Source organism: Zonotrichia leucophrys, chromosome 2 (genome assembly GCF_028769735.1).
Source record: "Zonotrichia leucophrys gambelii isolate GWCS_2022_RI chromosome 2, RI_Zleu_2.0, whole genome shotgun sequence".
NCBI lineage: Eukaryota > Metazoa > Chordata > Aves > Passeriformes > Passerellidae > Zonotrichia > Zonotrichia leucophrys.
The window spans coordinates 34,935,103-34,953,552 of NC_088171.1; the positions used below are offsets into that span (position 1 = coordinate 34,935,103).

The window sequence follows — 18,450 nt, forward strand, 5'->3', positions numbered from 1 at the left end:
AAATTATAAATTGTCAGTTTTGAGCAGGCTGGGCTGCAATGCCATCTGGTGGTTTCGAAAAAATAAGAGGATGCTTTGAACAGTGCTTAACGGCTTGGAAAATATGCAATATTCTATAAAAATGCCAAACATAGCAACAATGTTTAAGTTAATAATTTGCATTTCTTGGCTAACAAGTCTTTTTTTTTATTCTGTTGCTCCCAGTGCATGGTATTTTAAGTTTTAAAGTTCGCATGTCAAGATCCAACTTCAACAGGAATTTTACAATTGATTTCAGTTGTGAGTTGAACTTGCTGATGAGTATATTACACCGTAAAGGGTTGCACACATACACACAGGGTCTAATTCACACAATAAATGCCTAAAGTTGAAGTTTTCCCTACTTGGGGAAAAATCAAATGCAGCAGAAATCTAAAAGAAGGGTTACTGAAATGCTTTGTAAAATTACACTGTATAATTAATTCCATAGTAAGAACGTTTTTATGGTGTGTGTTGGTGACCTTTTATTACCATCAAGTTCACAATGCTGGTGGGCTGCCTTTTAATCCCTCCGCAGACAAAGGCCCTAAATAAACACAGATCCCTTCCTGGGAAAAAGTCCTCTCTGGTTAAATGGTAAGGAAATGAGTAAATCATTAGTAATCTTTAAAGCCAAAGCTATAAACTCAAGTTACCTTAAGTTAAAATGAAAGTGTCCTGCAAGAGTTTCAAAGTTCTGTCACAGATAGAAATCTCCAGCTCTTGACTCCAGACTAGGCGCCAGCTGATAAACAAACAATTTAAGTCAAGAGCTGGAGAATTCCCAGCTTTTTCATTTAATGGCTTTGGCCAAGAGTATTTATTGCCTCCAGTTTTATTCTCACTTAGCTCTAAGAGGAAATTTAAACTCATCATTATCTTAAAGCCCCATATGGGCCACAGTCAGCTCACCTGATAGTGCTCCTTTTACTCTGCCTAAGTTCTACTCCCCACTAGAAGTGATGTAATAGTGTAAACTAATTAAATGTAGTTTTAGGCTGACTTTTTAATAGGCTAAATAAATTTTGTTCAATATGGTTTATATTCCCACTTGGGGCAGTAATGATTCCAAAAAGTTTAACTTTACAGTTTCCAGTCTAAACTACTAGTAGTTTACTCCATAAAGGACAATTGAAACAAACAAACAAACAATCTTCAGAACAAGGGCAACCAACTGTTAAAAGCAATTGCGTTGAAAATTCTTTGCTATAAATTGATCCACTGGCACCAGAACATACACAGAATTGTGAAAAAGCAGACTGTGTGACAGTTCCGATATTTCAAACAAAACATTTCAGGAATGCAAGGACATACAGGCAATTAAAATTTGATGTTTAGTACTTGTTCTGTTTTTGGAATGAAAATAAACAAAGCTATGGAGCTGGAAATTAAATATTAACCAAGCATCCGTGGATAAGTCAAGATGTTGAATGTGGTGAGCAAGTCCAGCATGGAAATATTTTACTCTAAATCAACAGGAAGGTATCACCATCCTGTGCCTCAGATGCCAGCTTCCTCATTCTTTTCTAAACATATATACTAGAGGAGGTTAGACTTCTTTAATACATATTCTAATGCTTATTTCACCTCAGAGATTTTTAAATCCTTTAAGATTTAGATGTAGCACTTTCCACCTCATGCCGGGCAACTCCTTCTAATAAAGCATATTTGTCCTGTATATTAGAAACTTTTCTCTTAAATAAATTCCACATTTGTCAGAAATGGAGAGCACTGTGCTTAGCAAGAAGTCTGACTACCATTCCTAAAGAGTTAACAGAAGTCAAACTTGAAACCAGGATGTTATATTCCCCTCCTCCCAGCCCCCTCCCCACAAAATACTTTCCTAACCTGACTTGGCTGAAAAAGCCAATTAATTGTTACAGTGTCTGCCAAGAGTTCTTATTCCTTTAAAAATGCGGATAGTGTTTGAGACAGCTGGTTATTCCAAACCCAGGTAACACCCCTAAATGTGGAAAGAATGAGGGAACAGAAATTATGATTAGTATTTTAAATGGATTTCTAATGAAACAGACAGTGATATCTTAAACCTACTGCATTTCCAGCATGTATAATTTAAAATGAGCAACACCATGTCTTAGATGCCTCTGCCACTCCACTGAGTATATGGAAGCAGATTAGTGCAAAGTCCATTAAAACACGTGGAACTAGTTCTGTCTTTGTTAGGAACTGATAGTACAGACACTGTGATGTCATGCAAAACACAGACACATCAAGCAGCCACCAATGACAGACAAGGACTCTTCTGAGCCTAAGCCACTGCAATCCCTGTAGAAATTTTAGGTCAAGTTAAGGTCATGGCAAAGCAGAGAAAACTTTATGACGAACCTTAAGCCAAGTATTGGGCTTAGTATTAAGCGAAGAACTGTAATTAGATCCTTATTTACATTTCTACATGAATAAGAGATCTGAAATATAATACATTACGAGGGAAAACAGGAAAAAAGTCCACAGAACTAATTTTGAAACATTTCTGCTCATTAAGAAGCTCAGACTAAGAAATTGCTGCTAACTGAGCTGTCCATGGAGTCAATACAAGGAGCAGCAGTTATTTAAATTTGTTGACAGCGTTTTAATTATCATCAATTAAATACATCAGATTTATCGTATGTCTTAGTCCTGTAACTTCAAATTTAAGCCACAGGTTTTATTTTTTTAAATAATCTCCCACTGAACTTAACTGGAACACTTTTGAAAGTGAAACCCTTGTACACTTTTGAAAATCCTTGTATAGTGCACAAGTACAATTAAACACAGGTAAGGTAAGAGCCAATATTAACAATTCCTAAATAGTGTGAAAAATTTCACAGATTTTCACAAATATATGAAAATTGAAACACAAAAAAGAAAATCAGAAGCTGTTTTTTTTGGGAGCATGCTTACAATTTTCTGGCCATTTTTTAGTTTGTTTACTTTTGTCTGTTTTTTTAAGGAAAAGAAAAATGTGAAAGCCCATGCACAACACTCGCAAACAGGGCCTTCATGGATGAACTGTGACTTTTGCAGCTTATTTTTTCCCTCCCAAAGCTTAATTTCCATGCAGTTTACTTAAATCCATAAAACCTATGGAGTTCTGTCATCACAGTAAATACATATTCATTGTGACATTTAAATTTCTTGGCTTCCCTAACAACTACCTGACTGGGGAGGCAATGAAATGATGGTCTGCACAAATTAGCTCCAGAGTTCTAAGGTATTCAAGTGGTACTGCCCTCCAAAAACACATCAGCTTTGGAAGTTCAGATCCAACTGAAGCAACAGGGAGTTGTGCAGGGAGTTCTCTTCTTAGAAAGAGCTGTCAGTACAGGGGCACGTTCCAGTTAACTCTCGACAAAGTTGCAAAGTGTCAGTAGTTTCAATAACCTACACCAGCATTAGGAACAGTTAAAACTCTTTGTTAAAGCCATTCATTAATAAAAAAACCACTCCTTTGAAAATGCAATCCATGCCATGTACTTACAGAAAAGTACCTTTCAGATAATAAACCTTCTCCAATTCTCCTTTCCCACCAAAATACTGTATTTTGGTGGGAAGGGAGAATTGACTTATTTTGTCATTGGAAATCCAGAGCAACACCTTGAATTTAGAAAATGTGTCTTATTTTATCACCAGTGTGGATGTGATAGAGAATAAAGTGATAAGAGATTCAAAAATGCTCACTCCACGCTCTGCCTCATGAGAAACAGCAGTATTCCTACTGCTGAAGGGAGATGAAAAATGGACATTACTTCTTCTTCAATTAGAAGGTTAGGAAGTGAGTGACACAATTTAAAGTGAGTCAGCCATTGCTGTGCTGAAGATAGAGAAATAGAGCAATAATGAAATGTAACAACTTGCAAAGCCTAAATACTTAGTTCTGCTTCAAGGTCATGTTTGCAGATGTGCTTTGAAAACAACCATAAAATATTTTAACTCAATATGATCCCATTTCCAAGACAGGAGTATAAGTCATTGTACTAAGTTATATTTCAACAGAGTTTAAACAATATAGCAACAAGGTTAGCTGCTGGAAATAGCAAACAATAAAACCTTGAACTTAGGTGTCACTAAATAAAAAAATCCCGTATGATTAGTTGGGGATGAAGGATATTGCCAAATAAATGAAAGAATTAGCTTAAAGTTGCATGAAAAGTCCAATCAAGTCATGCCCAGGATGTCCGGTCTACACAGCGCTTTGCAACCTTGGAATTTAAAAGACAACAGCTCAGTAGTAAGATAGAGAGATTACACCACAGATACTTAGACACCAAGGACACACCTCTTCAACTTGCACTAAATTCCCATTCAATTGGACAGACTTAAACAGATGTCTAAGTGTTATGTGCTGAATTGGACTTTGTAGATATGTTCTATTAAAGTATTTCTAATGATTTTCTTTGCCTTTACTGTATATAGCCTATAGTTCTTGATCCTTAGCAATAAAGGGATATCAGGGAAAACGTTATTAAAATATGTTTTGATAGTGATCAACTAATCACGTCTTGTGACATTTGATGCTTATTTAAGCTTCCGTTTCCGGGTTCCAAAGCTGAAATTTGCAGGTTTTAATAAATACTAAACTTTTTAGTCTTCCGTTCTTCTAAGCGCTAATGCCAACAAACTAAAAATTGACCAATAAAATTTAAAATGAGTTGTCCCTAAAACATTTAAGATTTGGAATGCCTGTGAATTCACTAACCTCTGGAATTAGACAGAGGAAAGCAAGATGGAGAAGACTTTCAAATACTTCAACAGGATATAATGTTTTATGATGCAAAAAGCTGTTTGTATCTGCTGCAATAATTATACTTATGCTCCCCTTTTAAAAACCTTTTGCTAATAAAACAGAAGACAAAATATAACAAAGCATTTTCATTACTTGTCTGTCCAATCAGTAATCTGCATGAATTACCTGAAATAAAAGATCCCAAAAGGACGAGTACACAAGAAGCTGCCAAACCACATATTCTCTCCCTACTTTGTTTTCCATTGACTAGCTTTTTCTTGTAATTCAATAGCAAAGGAAAAAACTAACAAACACTATTGTACTTCACTGCTTCTTGTGTAATGTGGTGAAAGAATTGACTCAGAAACTTGTCTTCTATTTTCAGCTGCATTATTTGGTCTAATAAAAGCTTCTACCTCTCTGTACACCATTTCCCTTCTTTGTACTCTTAAGTCACTGTGCAAAAGAACAGTGGTACTTCATTACTATGATTACTACCTAAACATTATAGATACCTATTATTCATGTGGCAAGAATTTAATTAGCATAATAATAGAGTACTATGGCAAGAATTTCTGACTAAAAAAGTGTTGAAATCCTCTGTGGTTGAGCGTTCAGGGGCAAGGGAAAACGGCAACTCACGCCACTTTCAGACTCTGAGAATTACTGCACCCAAGTAGTAATTTACAGAGATCCCACAAGAAATGGCAGAGCCATAGGAAATGCCACTCTAAACCACATAGGGTTACATTTGACTGACAACTGCACTCAGCCCGTCTTTTTCCAATTAAGCTCCATCTGCTTCCTCGGTTGGACTGGTTGGCCTAAGGCCTCTCAACAGGACACCCATTGTATGTTACTTCATCCACTTCCCCAAAAGAGCTTTCTCTGCCAGAAGCCTGGGGATGCTTCCTCAAAGCATGTCATTGGGCAGGGGCAGGCGAGATGGGTGGGTGGACGAGCAGGAGTGGGTGTACTGCATGTGAGCATTGGCAGAAACCAGAAAAAGCATGGGCTTAGTACCTCCAACACATCCAAGGAAGGTTTAAGCCCCTACAAATTAAAATAAAAAGCGCCATTTTTCTTTCATTATATAGTCTGACCAAAAAGCTTCTGAAACCAAAATTAAATAGTGTGTTCCCGTCCACTCCCCAACATACACACTCTAAAATAAATAATGGCCAAACTGATTTAAATGAGATTCTGTGGAAGAATTTGTGCTTGGATGAAAATGGCACATTTGAGCCTGAAGCAAAAGTAAAACCGCCAAGTTATAAACCTCTCAAAGGAAGTTTTATAATGGAAATGCCAACAGACCCTTAACTATAGTGGAGCTGTTAGGTGCCAATATATAAATAATTCTAGTTTTTGCGGTCACTTACGATAAATTAGATACAGTGCAAGTAGAAACAGTAGGGTTCTGATTCAGTAAACAGTAACAGCCAAGAGTGCATGTTTGGATTTTTAGACAAGTATAGCATAGATTTGATGCTGGCTCTGGAATGGAGTCTATAAGGACATTTGGACTTTTTTAAGTAGTAAGCAAGCCATATTCTGAATTCTTGAGGGCTTGTAAAATAAAAGCCTCCTTAACAAGCTTTGCTGCCTACTGTTTCAATCTCCTAAGATTCCTCTACCCCAGTAACCAAAAAAAATGCTCCATTCAAGATTCATGTAATTGTCTACTAAAGAAAACAACATACTAAGTAAGTGCACATAGTCACATTTAGTGTTAAGAATTGCTAAGCATATTGATACAGAGGAGAAAAAATGTACTAGTGATCAAACAGTAACAGATTAACCAACTTCTTCTTTAATAGGTGTGCCAGTTATTGCACTACTAATAGAAATGCTTTTCTATAGTTCAGCTTGTTCTGCAACTGGATTGACGTGTTTAGGTGATCAAGTATGTTCATTTTGGTCCTGGGAGGAATTTGTTGCATTGTTTCACAGCAGTTAAGCCCCATGCCTTAAAATGATTCGTTGAGGCAGGGAGAGATGCTATTAGGGCTCTCTGCAGGAACTTCCATCTTGGACAGGCTGGGAGCCCTCTGAGGCAGCCAAGACTCAGGCTGAGGCTGTTAAGAGGATGCTCTATCTCAGGAAGTCTCCAGCTTGCCAAATTCACATCAGTTTCTCATTTAGTGCATCCGCTACAAAAGCTTACCACTGCCCCAGCCTCACCCCTAACTCCCCACTAATATAAATCCTAAGATGAGCATCTGCAGAAAGAGGAAAGTTAGACACATTCCTAGTTTACTATATAGGGTTCTACCACAACAGCATTTCACTTGCTGATAACCTACTGAAGGTTCCTTTCTTCAGCTGTCCTTCAACTTTTAAAAGAGGAAGGAAATTGCTCTTATTCCTGCACATGCGACATAAAATTATTCAAGACAAAAGGCATCTAGCTGCTACCAAATACTGCTTTCAGATGACTAGCAATTGTAGCAATTCTGGAAGTAATTTGATCAGAAAAATGAAAAATGTTGGACCTCAAATCAACCAAGTTGGAACAACTAACAATGTATAGTCATATGTCAGTTTCATAATGAAATCCACAATTTTACGCAAACTCAAGAAATCTAGCACAAATAAAATACAAGTAGTATGCTCCTCAGCCAAAGCTAAAAGTCAACGTGACTTTTCTTGTACTCCCTATGGCAAACACACTTAAGAGCCACAAACCACACATTCCCACCATACATTATCAGAAGGCAATGGAAACACAGATTGAAAACAAGATGACAGCCAAAATGCACATTTCTGACTAGTTATGGTTAAACTATATGGTTACTGAGTAACTAGGATCATACAGTTTGAAGCAACTCATTAAATAAAGCAAATGGATAATAATTACAGGTGAGATTAGTATTCCTATCAACTTGCTAAGCTTCACATTAAAAAAAAAAATCTCTAACCCTGTTAGTTTACCAGCAGACAAGCAACATATCGGGACACTATCAATCATATACCACTATGTGGATTTAAAATACATAAAGAGTTTAAAGTGTTCCACAGTGTTTCACATGGCTCCCCCCATTTTACCACAAATAATTTAACATTCTTCCACAACACAGGATAATTAAAACACAACTACTCACAGAATCAGGAACAGAAACAGAAGGTATGGCATCAGGGTAACATTTCTATACATTACTCTGTTCCCATCAAGTCATCTCTTAATTTTCTCTTACAAAGAGCTACCACTTAAAGCTGTATAAGGTTTATAAAATCCCACACAATGGGATTTTTTCCCCAGCAAAACTACAGAAAATAAAATAAGTACCAAATTTTAAGGGTTAATATTATAGGTCAAATACAGTGCAGCAAATAATTTTTTTCCCACTTCAGCTCCTATGTTGTGCTTGGCATGAAGAGAACTGTAGTTAAAAACTGTTTCTTCAGCTCCAGAACTGCAAGACTCTCCTCTGTTCTCCACTTTTCAGTAGACTGAAGTGGTGAACCAACAGGACTAAATACTGTTGGACAAACCGAAAGGTGAACATTTGAATAGTTTGTATGCTGACAGCTGGATTCTAAATACTTATTAATGGTAAAAGGCAATACTCTTTCCCTTACTGTTTTATTTCATGATACAAACAATGTTTTTTTTTAAATGCGGTTGAAGGAAGAATAATTAGGAAATCTTGGTAATTCTATGTGTTCCCTATGGATTAACCAGGAGTTGTTCTGCTACGGACACAAGCTCAATCTACTGAATGTCTCACAATGGGCAGTACTAACCTAAACACTGCAAATATGACATAATTTTCAGGAATTTGTTTCAAGTGCAGAGGGATTACTTCTGCTAGAACCTTCTCCCCCTCTTTATTTGCACAACTTAACAATCTTTTCAAAACATAAAAAGTCCTCCACTACAAGATAACATTCTGCAATGATCCAGTGACTTAGGATTGCTCTGGATCAGAGGATAATATTGTCATAAATAAACCAAATACTTGGCCAACTCATCACTATGACTTTAAAAATTAAACAGAAGGAACCCAGAATGTTAGCACCATCCAGATAAGGGCCAATAGAAGATCAGCTTTCATTCCTACTCATCCTGGATTCAGCTATTTAGGGGATCAACAAGTGATTTACTTTCAAAGGCCTGTACTACAAGACAAAGTTAGCTGTCCCTGCCTGCAAAATTTACTCCATGTGGGTTTGTTTCTTTTCTTTCTTGCTCCTTTAGTTTAAGTATTTAAAGGGTCTTCAAAGGAGCGCTCTACAACACAGAGCAGTTTTTGCAAAAATGTGTCCTGAGACTTAAGATGTGTCCTGAGGTTCAGACACTTAGGATGTTAATGTTTACATAATGTTAATGTAATGATCGTACACATGTCTAGTGTACAATCTGCAGATCTCCCTTGATGAATAAGAGACAAAATAAAACATGTAATTCTGTATTGTGCCATGTCTTCAGTGGCCAATCCATTTAAATAAGTGTTGTGATTTACCCCAGCTGGCAAAGAAGTACCATGCAGCCACTCGCTTATTCACCCCTCACCCTTCCTCAGTGGGACGGAGAGGAGAAACATAAAAAAAGGTAAAATCCATGTGTTGACATAAGAACGGTTTAATAACTGAAATAAAATATAATAATTATAACAATAATATCAATAATAATATCAATAATAATTTTTTAAATGGTGATGAAAAGGGAGGCAACAAAAAGAGCAAAATAAAACCCAAGAATGATAAGTGATGCACAATACAGTTGCTCCACTGAGCGCATTCCTGAGCAGCAATCAGCCCTCACAGGCAATTCTCCCAATTTATATACTGAGCTATATGAGTTCTATGCAAAGGAATATAACCCTTTGGGCAGTTCAGGTCAGCAGTCCTGGCAATGCTCCTTCTTGGCTTGGTGTGCAACTCCTTATTGACAGAGCATGGGAAACTGAAAGTCCTTGACTTGAAGTAAGCACTACTTAGCAACAACTAAGTATCAATGTGTTATCAAATTTATTATCATTCTAGAACAAATAAAAATGACACTGTACCAGCTACTAGGAACAAAATTAACTCCAACCCAGCTGAAACTATTTAGTCAGGTTTCTGTAGACTTTTAGGTTTTTTTCCAACAAACAAGAATTCCACACACAGACTGAAAAAATCTGTTTAAGGCAACACTGAATTACAAGCACAACTGCTTTTTATTAAGATTCAGAGAAAAGTGCATTTTCCCCAGTGGCACCTCCAAGGCTCATAGCTGGGGTCTGTCCCCATGGTGATGGGCACTGTGCAGGCACAGGGCACTCCCAGTCTGCTCAGTGCAGCGCCTTCCAGTTCGGACTTCCCTCTCTGGTGTGCCTGGGGCTGCGCTCACTGCTGGCATCTGCACCATCCACATTCAGCACAGGGCAGAATCAGGACTCATATGGAGTCAGGGGATTATTAAGGTCTGGTGCTCATCATCCCCACTGTCCTAAAAGCACAGGAATCACACTAGGTTGTTTTGACTACGTGAAAAATACATGCTTTGAACAAGGCACTCCATTGAAATAACAAAAAGAGAGAAAAAGAAGCCCATGAATGTTTAAAACCAAAACAAACTCAGTATAAATCTTCAAAGTCATCACTTCATTCCAGAAACATTCCAAACACCACCTGCAACCCCTTAACTTTAAACATTCCCTAGGAGAAGAAATCAAAAATTAAAAAATTATATTAAATTAACTTTTATTCCCTAGGACTTATGACAGGCTGGCATTTATAGATCTTTCTTACTCTGGGTATCTCAGAACATTGGACAGGAAGAGGCAGATACTAGCATTAAAGTATCCACAAACAAACAGAGCAGTTATTAAGAATGTGGTAAGAGCTCACATGCAGCCGTGAATATTAGAACCATTTTTACTGAGAGAAGGAATGTTGGCTCTAACTCTGCAGTTATTCCTTACTCTTTTTCAAAGAGTGCCACAGGGATTTCTAACTTCCATCTGGACAGTTTTCCTTTAACTGTTTTTGAACACCATGTGTGAGAACACAACAGGATTGTAGACATTAGAGATGGAAAAGACCGATTAGATCATGTAGCCATCCTCCTGCCAGTCGTAGATTTTTCCCTACAGAATAGTTCCTAGCACTTTGCCCAGTACAGTTTAAAGCATGTTGAGATATTTGGCTTCAACCATCTCCTTTGGAAATTATTCCACAGTGTATGAAGAATGTTGTTAGGACATTTTTCCTGGTAGACACAGCACACATTTTTCTTTCCTTAATGATTTCCAGCCTATTATTCCTGGTTATGTCCCATTGAGCCAGCCTGAATAGCTCATCTTTACACCTTCGAATAAATGGAGACAGATATGTTTCTCTGCACATTGGTCACTATTTGGCCAGACTACACACAATTTTATTGCCAAAATATACAATATGCTTTAATAAAATAATTTATTCCACCCTTTTAGTCATTGTAGGATTGTTGTCTCCACCCCAGTGAACATTTTCAGATGACTCTCAATAAATCTGTTTATTCCTCCTTACCTTCTGCTACCTTTTATTTTATTTTATAGAGAATGCAAAAGGCATAATAGGCTTACAGAAGAAAAATAGCCTTGCAAAGTCAGCACATAAGTAAACATGCTACCCAACTCTTCTGAAACAACAGCTGCTGCCAACATAGAGATATTTGCACAAGGTTTATACTTCCTCCCCTCCCTGTGTCAAAATATACATCTTACCAATGTGTAAGATTTTCAAGATCTTCAGTTTCCCACAAAAGAGATCTATTTAAACTAGCTTTATTTTGACAGACAAGTATTGTTATAGAATTTAAACCATAAGTTATTAGAAATCAGAAGCTTTTTAAGCATCTCAGATTTCAAAATATTGCTTCATCCTCATTTCAGCTTCCTTAAATCAGTTCAGCCAATTCTTCCCTTTTTTGTTGTCAGTTACTTTCTGCATTATTTTCTCTCATCTAAATTTCAGAACAATTTGTAATATTTTTCACACCACCTTTAGTATTAAGGTTGTACATTGTAATTTCTACTACCATCCCTAAATCACAGACTTTGCAAAAAATGAATATGATCAAATGCATTCAGCAAAAAATGTAAACAGAGAAATAAAGAAAGATGTCAGGAGCGAAAAAAATTACACAAGGCACATAGTAACTGAGGAAGAGCAGAGCAAGTGAGGTAAAAGTGTTATGCTCAATACCAGGAACACAGAGAACATCGTGGCCATTCTGAGCACACACATTTGGGCTTTAAAAATAAAGCATAAATACATAAATCCAGAATCTATAATGGAGCAAATACTACTATGCATTTAGATGTTTTTTCTTGCCAAGAACACCTGCTATTGAGTGGGATAGGTCAGAATCATTAGTTCTAAATTCATGAACCTGCTCTATCTTTATAGTGTTTCAAGGATCCTAACAGATCCAATCACTGCATTACCAGACCAGAAAGCCAAAACCACACCAAACCTCTATACCACTGAATTCAGGACATTCCTTATTTTATTCTTTGTGTTTATTTAAAAATACATGATGTCTCAAATTAGAGATTTTGAATTAACCCACCAACTGTTCCACTCCCATGAAGTCCTAAGATTGCACTTCTCTAAAGGTGCACAAAGCTAAAGAAAAAAAGCAGACACAACTTAATGAAGACAGTTCAAGTAGCTCTACGAAGGCTCCCAAACAAAGACAGGTCTATTAGATCAGTTTAATTCTGGCAAAGATATTGATTATGCATCTTCATTACAACAGAATTTACAAGCTAAGAGATGACATTTTTGAACTACTCATTCCTATTTCCTATTTTTTAGTCTAGTCTGAAGGAGTCTTTCAAATAATCTTTGCAAATATTGGTGTGCATAAGGTTTTAACTCCTCTGCTCCCCTTGGAAAAGGCACACCACGAAGTGCCTTCAATGTTCAAGTAAGAGAAACACATAACTCGCTTCTCCTGTCTTAGGAAAGTGCCCTTTCTAAGAAAAACAAAAAAAAAATCTGGTATCCTGAAATATATTGCTCTTTGAAACATAATAAATAAAATAAAATATCTCCAGAGTGTTTCAGAGATTTTTTTTACCTTTGCACCATATTAAGTAGAGATCTGGCCATGCAGGGAGTAAGTCTGCAGTGCACCATCAAGGACTCATATTGTGCTTTATGTTATCAGCGACCTGAAATCTTAACTTGTCAGTCTTACTACTACTACTGTTTCCATCACTTTATGATCAGCTGAAGTTTATGGAAGCAGTACTCTAAGATGAAACAGTTTGAAATGACAGCTGGAATAGAAATTACAACCTCTTCTAGCCACCTCCAATGCACAGTTTCTAAAAAAGAATCTTTTATTCTACTCTTTATTACCATTTTTAGCATGACTACAGTTCTTTATATGACACGCTGTTATTAACAATTAGCAGTCTGACTTTTTAACTGACTACTCTCTTGTCTGAAGGATACAGTGAGGAGGAAGATCTGAAGTTTCATTATCAGATCTTAAAGAACCAGACTTACAAAAGAATTGAAAATCTTTTTTCATACCTCCAAAACCAGAAAAACAAATCAAGTTGTCACATCTTTTTGTGAAGTTCCAGTAGAATGCACTACAATGTGCTTTAAGCAGATACAGAGCTGATAAAATTTTAATAGTCAGTGGAAGGGGAAAGAAGTTGAAAAGGTTGTATCTGAACACTAACAATGCTTCCAACATAGAAAGAATTACATTAGAAATTAAAAAAAAAAATCAGCCAATGTACTTTAGGAAATTAATATCTTGTATACTGAGACAGAACTATTACAGTAGTCAGTGAAGCCACTAGTGAAATTAGCTCTGGATTATGAGGTGAGAATCTGTATCATACTTCTACTGAAATCAGTGGGAGGACAAATTTGACACAATTCTTGAAGGCTAAATTTAGATCCTGTACTTAGCCAGTAGAATCTTGTGCCAACAGGAGTCAGTTTTAAATATGCTTCTCAGATAATGTGGCACTTAAAATACTTTTATACGTACCAAGATGAAGAACCCAAACTTTGCAAAGAGATAATTTTCTTGTCTAGATTAAAACAAACAAACAAACAAACATGGATTTTGAAGATGTTTCCCCATTTCTCCCATGCTCACAAAGAGGTCACAAACCATGACAGCACTGGGAACCACGACACAACTTTCTCATGTGGACCTGCAAGAGATCCTAATCCCAGGCTAAAGCGATTGCTATCTCTAGACAGCATTAGCAGCATAATCTGCATGCAACCATGGGGATGAGAAGTATTTTCTGAAGTCACTTAATACAAAATAATACTATAGTGACTTGGTGCATCAACTCCTATTTAATGGATCCTGACTGTAAGCTGCAAGTAAATGCTGTAGGCCAATCATATGAAGAAGACAGCATTAAGTTGGCATGAAGGCCCATCTGGAAAAAGATCAAGAGAAAGAATCTTTCGGGGGCAAGACTGCAAACAAGCCACTAAAATCTGGCCCTAATGTTAGGCCCAAAGATTATTCATTTGCAATGTCAGAACAGGATTAAAATCACTGCTTTCTCTCCCTAGAGTTTACAGACCAAGCAATTTTCAAAATATTATTCAGTTTGTGAATTTGTTCACAGTGAATGAATGTTAACATCAGGCAACACCCAAATACCTAAAAACACAAGTGGAGTTGTCTGCCAATAACAGCTAGTAAACAGATAGCTCTAAAGAGGACAGTTCAGGCATGCTGCTTTCTCTTCCTCCTCCCTATGTCCCACAAACACTCTCCTTGAAATTCCTGCCAACTCTATTGCATTGCACAGCAACAGCACAGTGCCTGCCAATTTCTGGAGAGCCGAGCATACTTCTCCATTTAGTGTTTTGTCTGAAGGCCAACAATGCAGTCAGGACATATAAAAATACCCCAAAGACTTGATGTGTTAGGTACTGAAAGATGGAAATAACAAAGCATAGCATTAAAGGTTTTTTCCAACAGAACTAACTTCTCCACATTTCTAGCAAGTGCCCACTTTAAACATGATTTGTACAGAGCACTCCTTGGGCTTCACAAATATATTAAGGATAGAAAGTTAAGTCTATTCTTTCCCCCTTATACAGGATATCCCTCAATCTGTAACTGACACTAGCCACCATTCAGATAAACCACTAACACCAAAAAAGCCATCTGTATTCATAGCAGTCAGCTATATGTTGTTATCACATTAACTCTGTCTTGTCCTTACCATCTTCTCAAGGAACAAAACCTCCTAAACATCTAAAGCTGCTTTGGAATCAAACTTTTCCTTTTCTTCTCTGTAGTTATAGTCAGACTTACACCAAAAACTTAAAGATAAAAATAAATGATGGACATATCTAAAAGGTAAATAATTCCTTCAGGAAAATAACATACTTGGCAGAAAGGGATTGAAGAAAACAACATAGAAGTAGGTCAGAATTGCCCAACTGATAAGCAAAAGGCCATGCTGTGCTTAGAAAGAAGGATCAGAGAGATACATAATCTGCCCACAATACAATTTTTCTGTGGTTTTTCTTCCCAGGCTGATTAGCTATCTAGCTTTATAAAAGAGAACTGACATTCTGGCTGGGAAACAAGAATCTTGTCTTTCCATTATATTCTTCAATATCACCTACCTGGATCTGCCTACTTTCTGTTCACAACAGAATTTGGATGAAAATTTTGGCTTCTAGTATGTAGAAATCCTGCCTTAGTTCCCAGTTGAAAATTAAACACATTGTTAGTTTTTGCTCATCACTGACATTCATCAGGAAAATAAAGAATTCTCAAAATGCCAGTTACCTTAACTTTTAGACTGGACTGTAAAAACCTTAAGATTGTCACACATATAATGAGGTTTCCTCACCTTCTCATTCCAGGTATTTTGGAGAAGAATTCAACAACAGAAAGGACCAGTTATGGTTTTCTTTTCAAAACAGCAATTTTATCTTTCTGTTCTCCTCTGTCCACAATTTGAGAAGTCTTTCCTGCTCTGTATTATTTCTTACAAGAGACTAAATACTCAGAGATCAATAGTTAGCAACTTTTAAGAATAGACAATTATCACCCATATTCTTCAGCTTTTATAAAACAAAACAAATCTCTGTTTTCTTTTGATAAAGACATCTTATATTCCTCTCTTCATTATCTTCTTTTTAATTAATGAAAAAGCAACATAACTGCTTAATGACAACCAGTTTTTCCCTAACAGGAAGAAACAAATGGAGGCTAAAGGAATGTGAGCAACTGCATAAAAATGCAACTTTATGAAAGAAGTTAAATTAAAAGGACCACTGTACCATACCCAAGAAAGCTGTTTCTCCAAGTGCAACACAAAAGCATATTCCTAAATCCTAAAAATACTCCTGTTATATGTATCTGTAATGCAATTAAACAACAACAAAACAGAATACTGTACATATAGCAAAGAAAAGCAGCTTACAGCAACAAGGGTACAAACTGGTGACTGAAACGGCAAAGAAAGAGACAACTAGTCCAATATGAGGTAAACTGCTGATGAAGACTTACCTCCAGAAACTGGGGCATCCATGAAAACTGCTCCCGTGTTTTCAGCAGCTTTGGCTAATTCTTTTGAAACCGCCGGATCTATAGTGCTGGAATCTATTAGCAATGAGCCTTTCTTCACTTTCCTAAAATAAAGATTTATTATTATAATTATAATTATTATTTTCAGAAGATATTTGCAACTATTACCATGGCACTGGCATCCACCAGCATGACAAAGGTGCAGGCATTTCTTGGTACACTAGTAAACATAAGGTTTTAAACCTTATTGAGCAAGATCTGCTCAGTATGTATACTGCAGTTTTGAACCACTCAAAGCCAAATAAAAGCTGAACACAAAAAAAGGATATTCTTCTAAACACTTTAAAAAAATTACATTAAAAGGCTGCAGTAGGAAAATCTTCCATTACACAAGTTGAGCAGTATATATTATAGAGATCACCTAAGATGCATTCTAAGGAACTGCTGGTACAGCCTAAAGTTTAATATATAACAATAAAATGTTCTTTTTATATATACAGTATCTTAAGTTCTTATATCAGAATGGTCTTATTGCATTATTTTAATCATTCTACAATTTGTTCTACATAAAGACCATAACTAAAACCACAAAAGCCCACTGAAGATTTGAAGTATGGAGAAAAATGTTTTCCCACTGAGAGCCAATACATTTAGGCAGATCTGTATTTCACACTGTAGACCACAAAAAGCTCTTTATTTGATTAAAAATCACGATAAAATTTTTGAAATTTAAAAAATGTTAACTTTTTTAATGCCCTCCACAACAAAGAAGTTAATTTTTACACCTCCTTCCATTGAACTGCACCATGATTTCAAGTCCACCTGACCAGCAATCACCGTGACATCAAATACCAGAATTTTTCAGTCATAAAAACGTGTCCCATTTAAAGCTACTCGTGACAGATAAAGAGATCCACTGCACCTTGCATGCTGTTGGCAGTACAGTGGATTTCACTTAATTGAATTACCCAGATTGCTGGAAATAGCCTCTCAATGTATACATACAATGTGACCCTACTGGAACTCCAGAGTCAAACAGTTCCACATAGACAAAACTCATCCCTTGTGCTGCTGCAGTTAGTTTGGACACATGCAAACAAAAACCAGCGCAGCAGATAAGGTACTCCATCACCTCCCCTTTGTGTTTAGAGGAAGGCACAGTGGCACAGGCTCCTTGGTAACACAGTGGGATGACTAACTCAACCTTTAAACACTTCACGTTAAAGCTCTGTAAAGCTTTAAAGGCTTCAGAAAATTATGAAAATCAATCCAGTCAGCAAGAACCAGGTCATTCAGAGCCACAATTATTCACTACTGCCAAATCACACTTTCTTCTCTTAATGCAGAGGCTGAGAAACTGCAGCAGTATAGGACTGCTTTCCACATGCTGATTCCTGCTGGATTTCCCACATCTATGTACTCAAGAGATTAACTGGCTGTACTGTATCAGTACTACTGCCAATCGTTCTTCAAACCCCTGCCATCATGGGCAGTTCTCCCACAGCTGTTCCCTGAGCTTTGTGGGGCTGATCCAATTACCCATCTTCCCTGAAGAGTCTAAGCTTAGATCTCCTCACTCCTACCCTACGAAAAACTAAACTACAGACAACAAGGGAAAGAACCAACTATTATTATATAGCAAGAACAACAGAAATCTCGCTTGTCTACTTCCATTCTCTTATCACTGCATCTTAATATTGTACAACCAATACCTAAAAAGGCATCATCATTTTTTGATAATCTACTATACTTTTGTCTTCTATATGTTTTTTTTTCCTTTACCTTATTAACCTGGATAGCTGTTCAGAACCTACATAATCCTCAAAGGTATCCAGCAGCCTTAGGCAGCCTGCCAGAAGCAGTGCACATGCAGCCAGAACAGATTTTTAAATTGTATTTATTTTTTGATTTGGCAAGTTCAAAAACTCTGAGCATTAGAATTCTGCAAACTATGGATTTAAGGCTCAGTGGAAATCCCTCCACAAAAGTTAAAAAACACTGTTTCACATTAAACAAAATCTTAGGGCATTTTTTTGTGTAATAAACAGATAATAAGAGCAGAAATCAAGAAACTCTTGTCACCTATTCTATGTAAATATACTTTAACAACATAAGACACACTGGTTTCTCTGCAGAACATTTAATTTATAGGATTTCAAGGAAAAGAAAATAGTATTTGAGCAAATAATTGTTG

General features: G+C 36.7%; 1 protein-coding gene across 1 annotated transcript in view; it reads right to left on the minus strand.

The window, feature by feature from the left end:
• Nucleotides 1-18,450, minus strand: part of HIBADH (3-hydroxyisobutyrate dehydrogenase) — an 86,415-nt gene that overhangs the window by 54,709 nt on the left and 13,256 nt on the right. Inside the window, exon 4 of the mRNA XM_064704532.1 lies at nt 16,239-16,360. Coding sequence (XP_064560602.1) covers nt 16,239-16,360 — 122 coding nt within the window. The remainder of the gene's footprint in view (nt 1-16,238; nt 16,361-18,450) is intronic.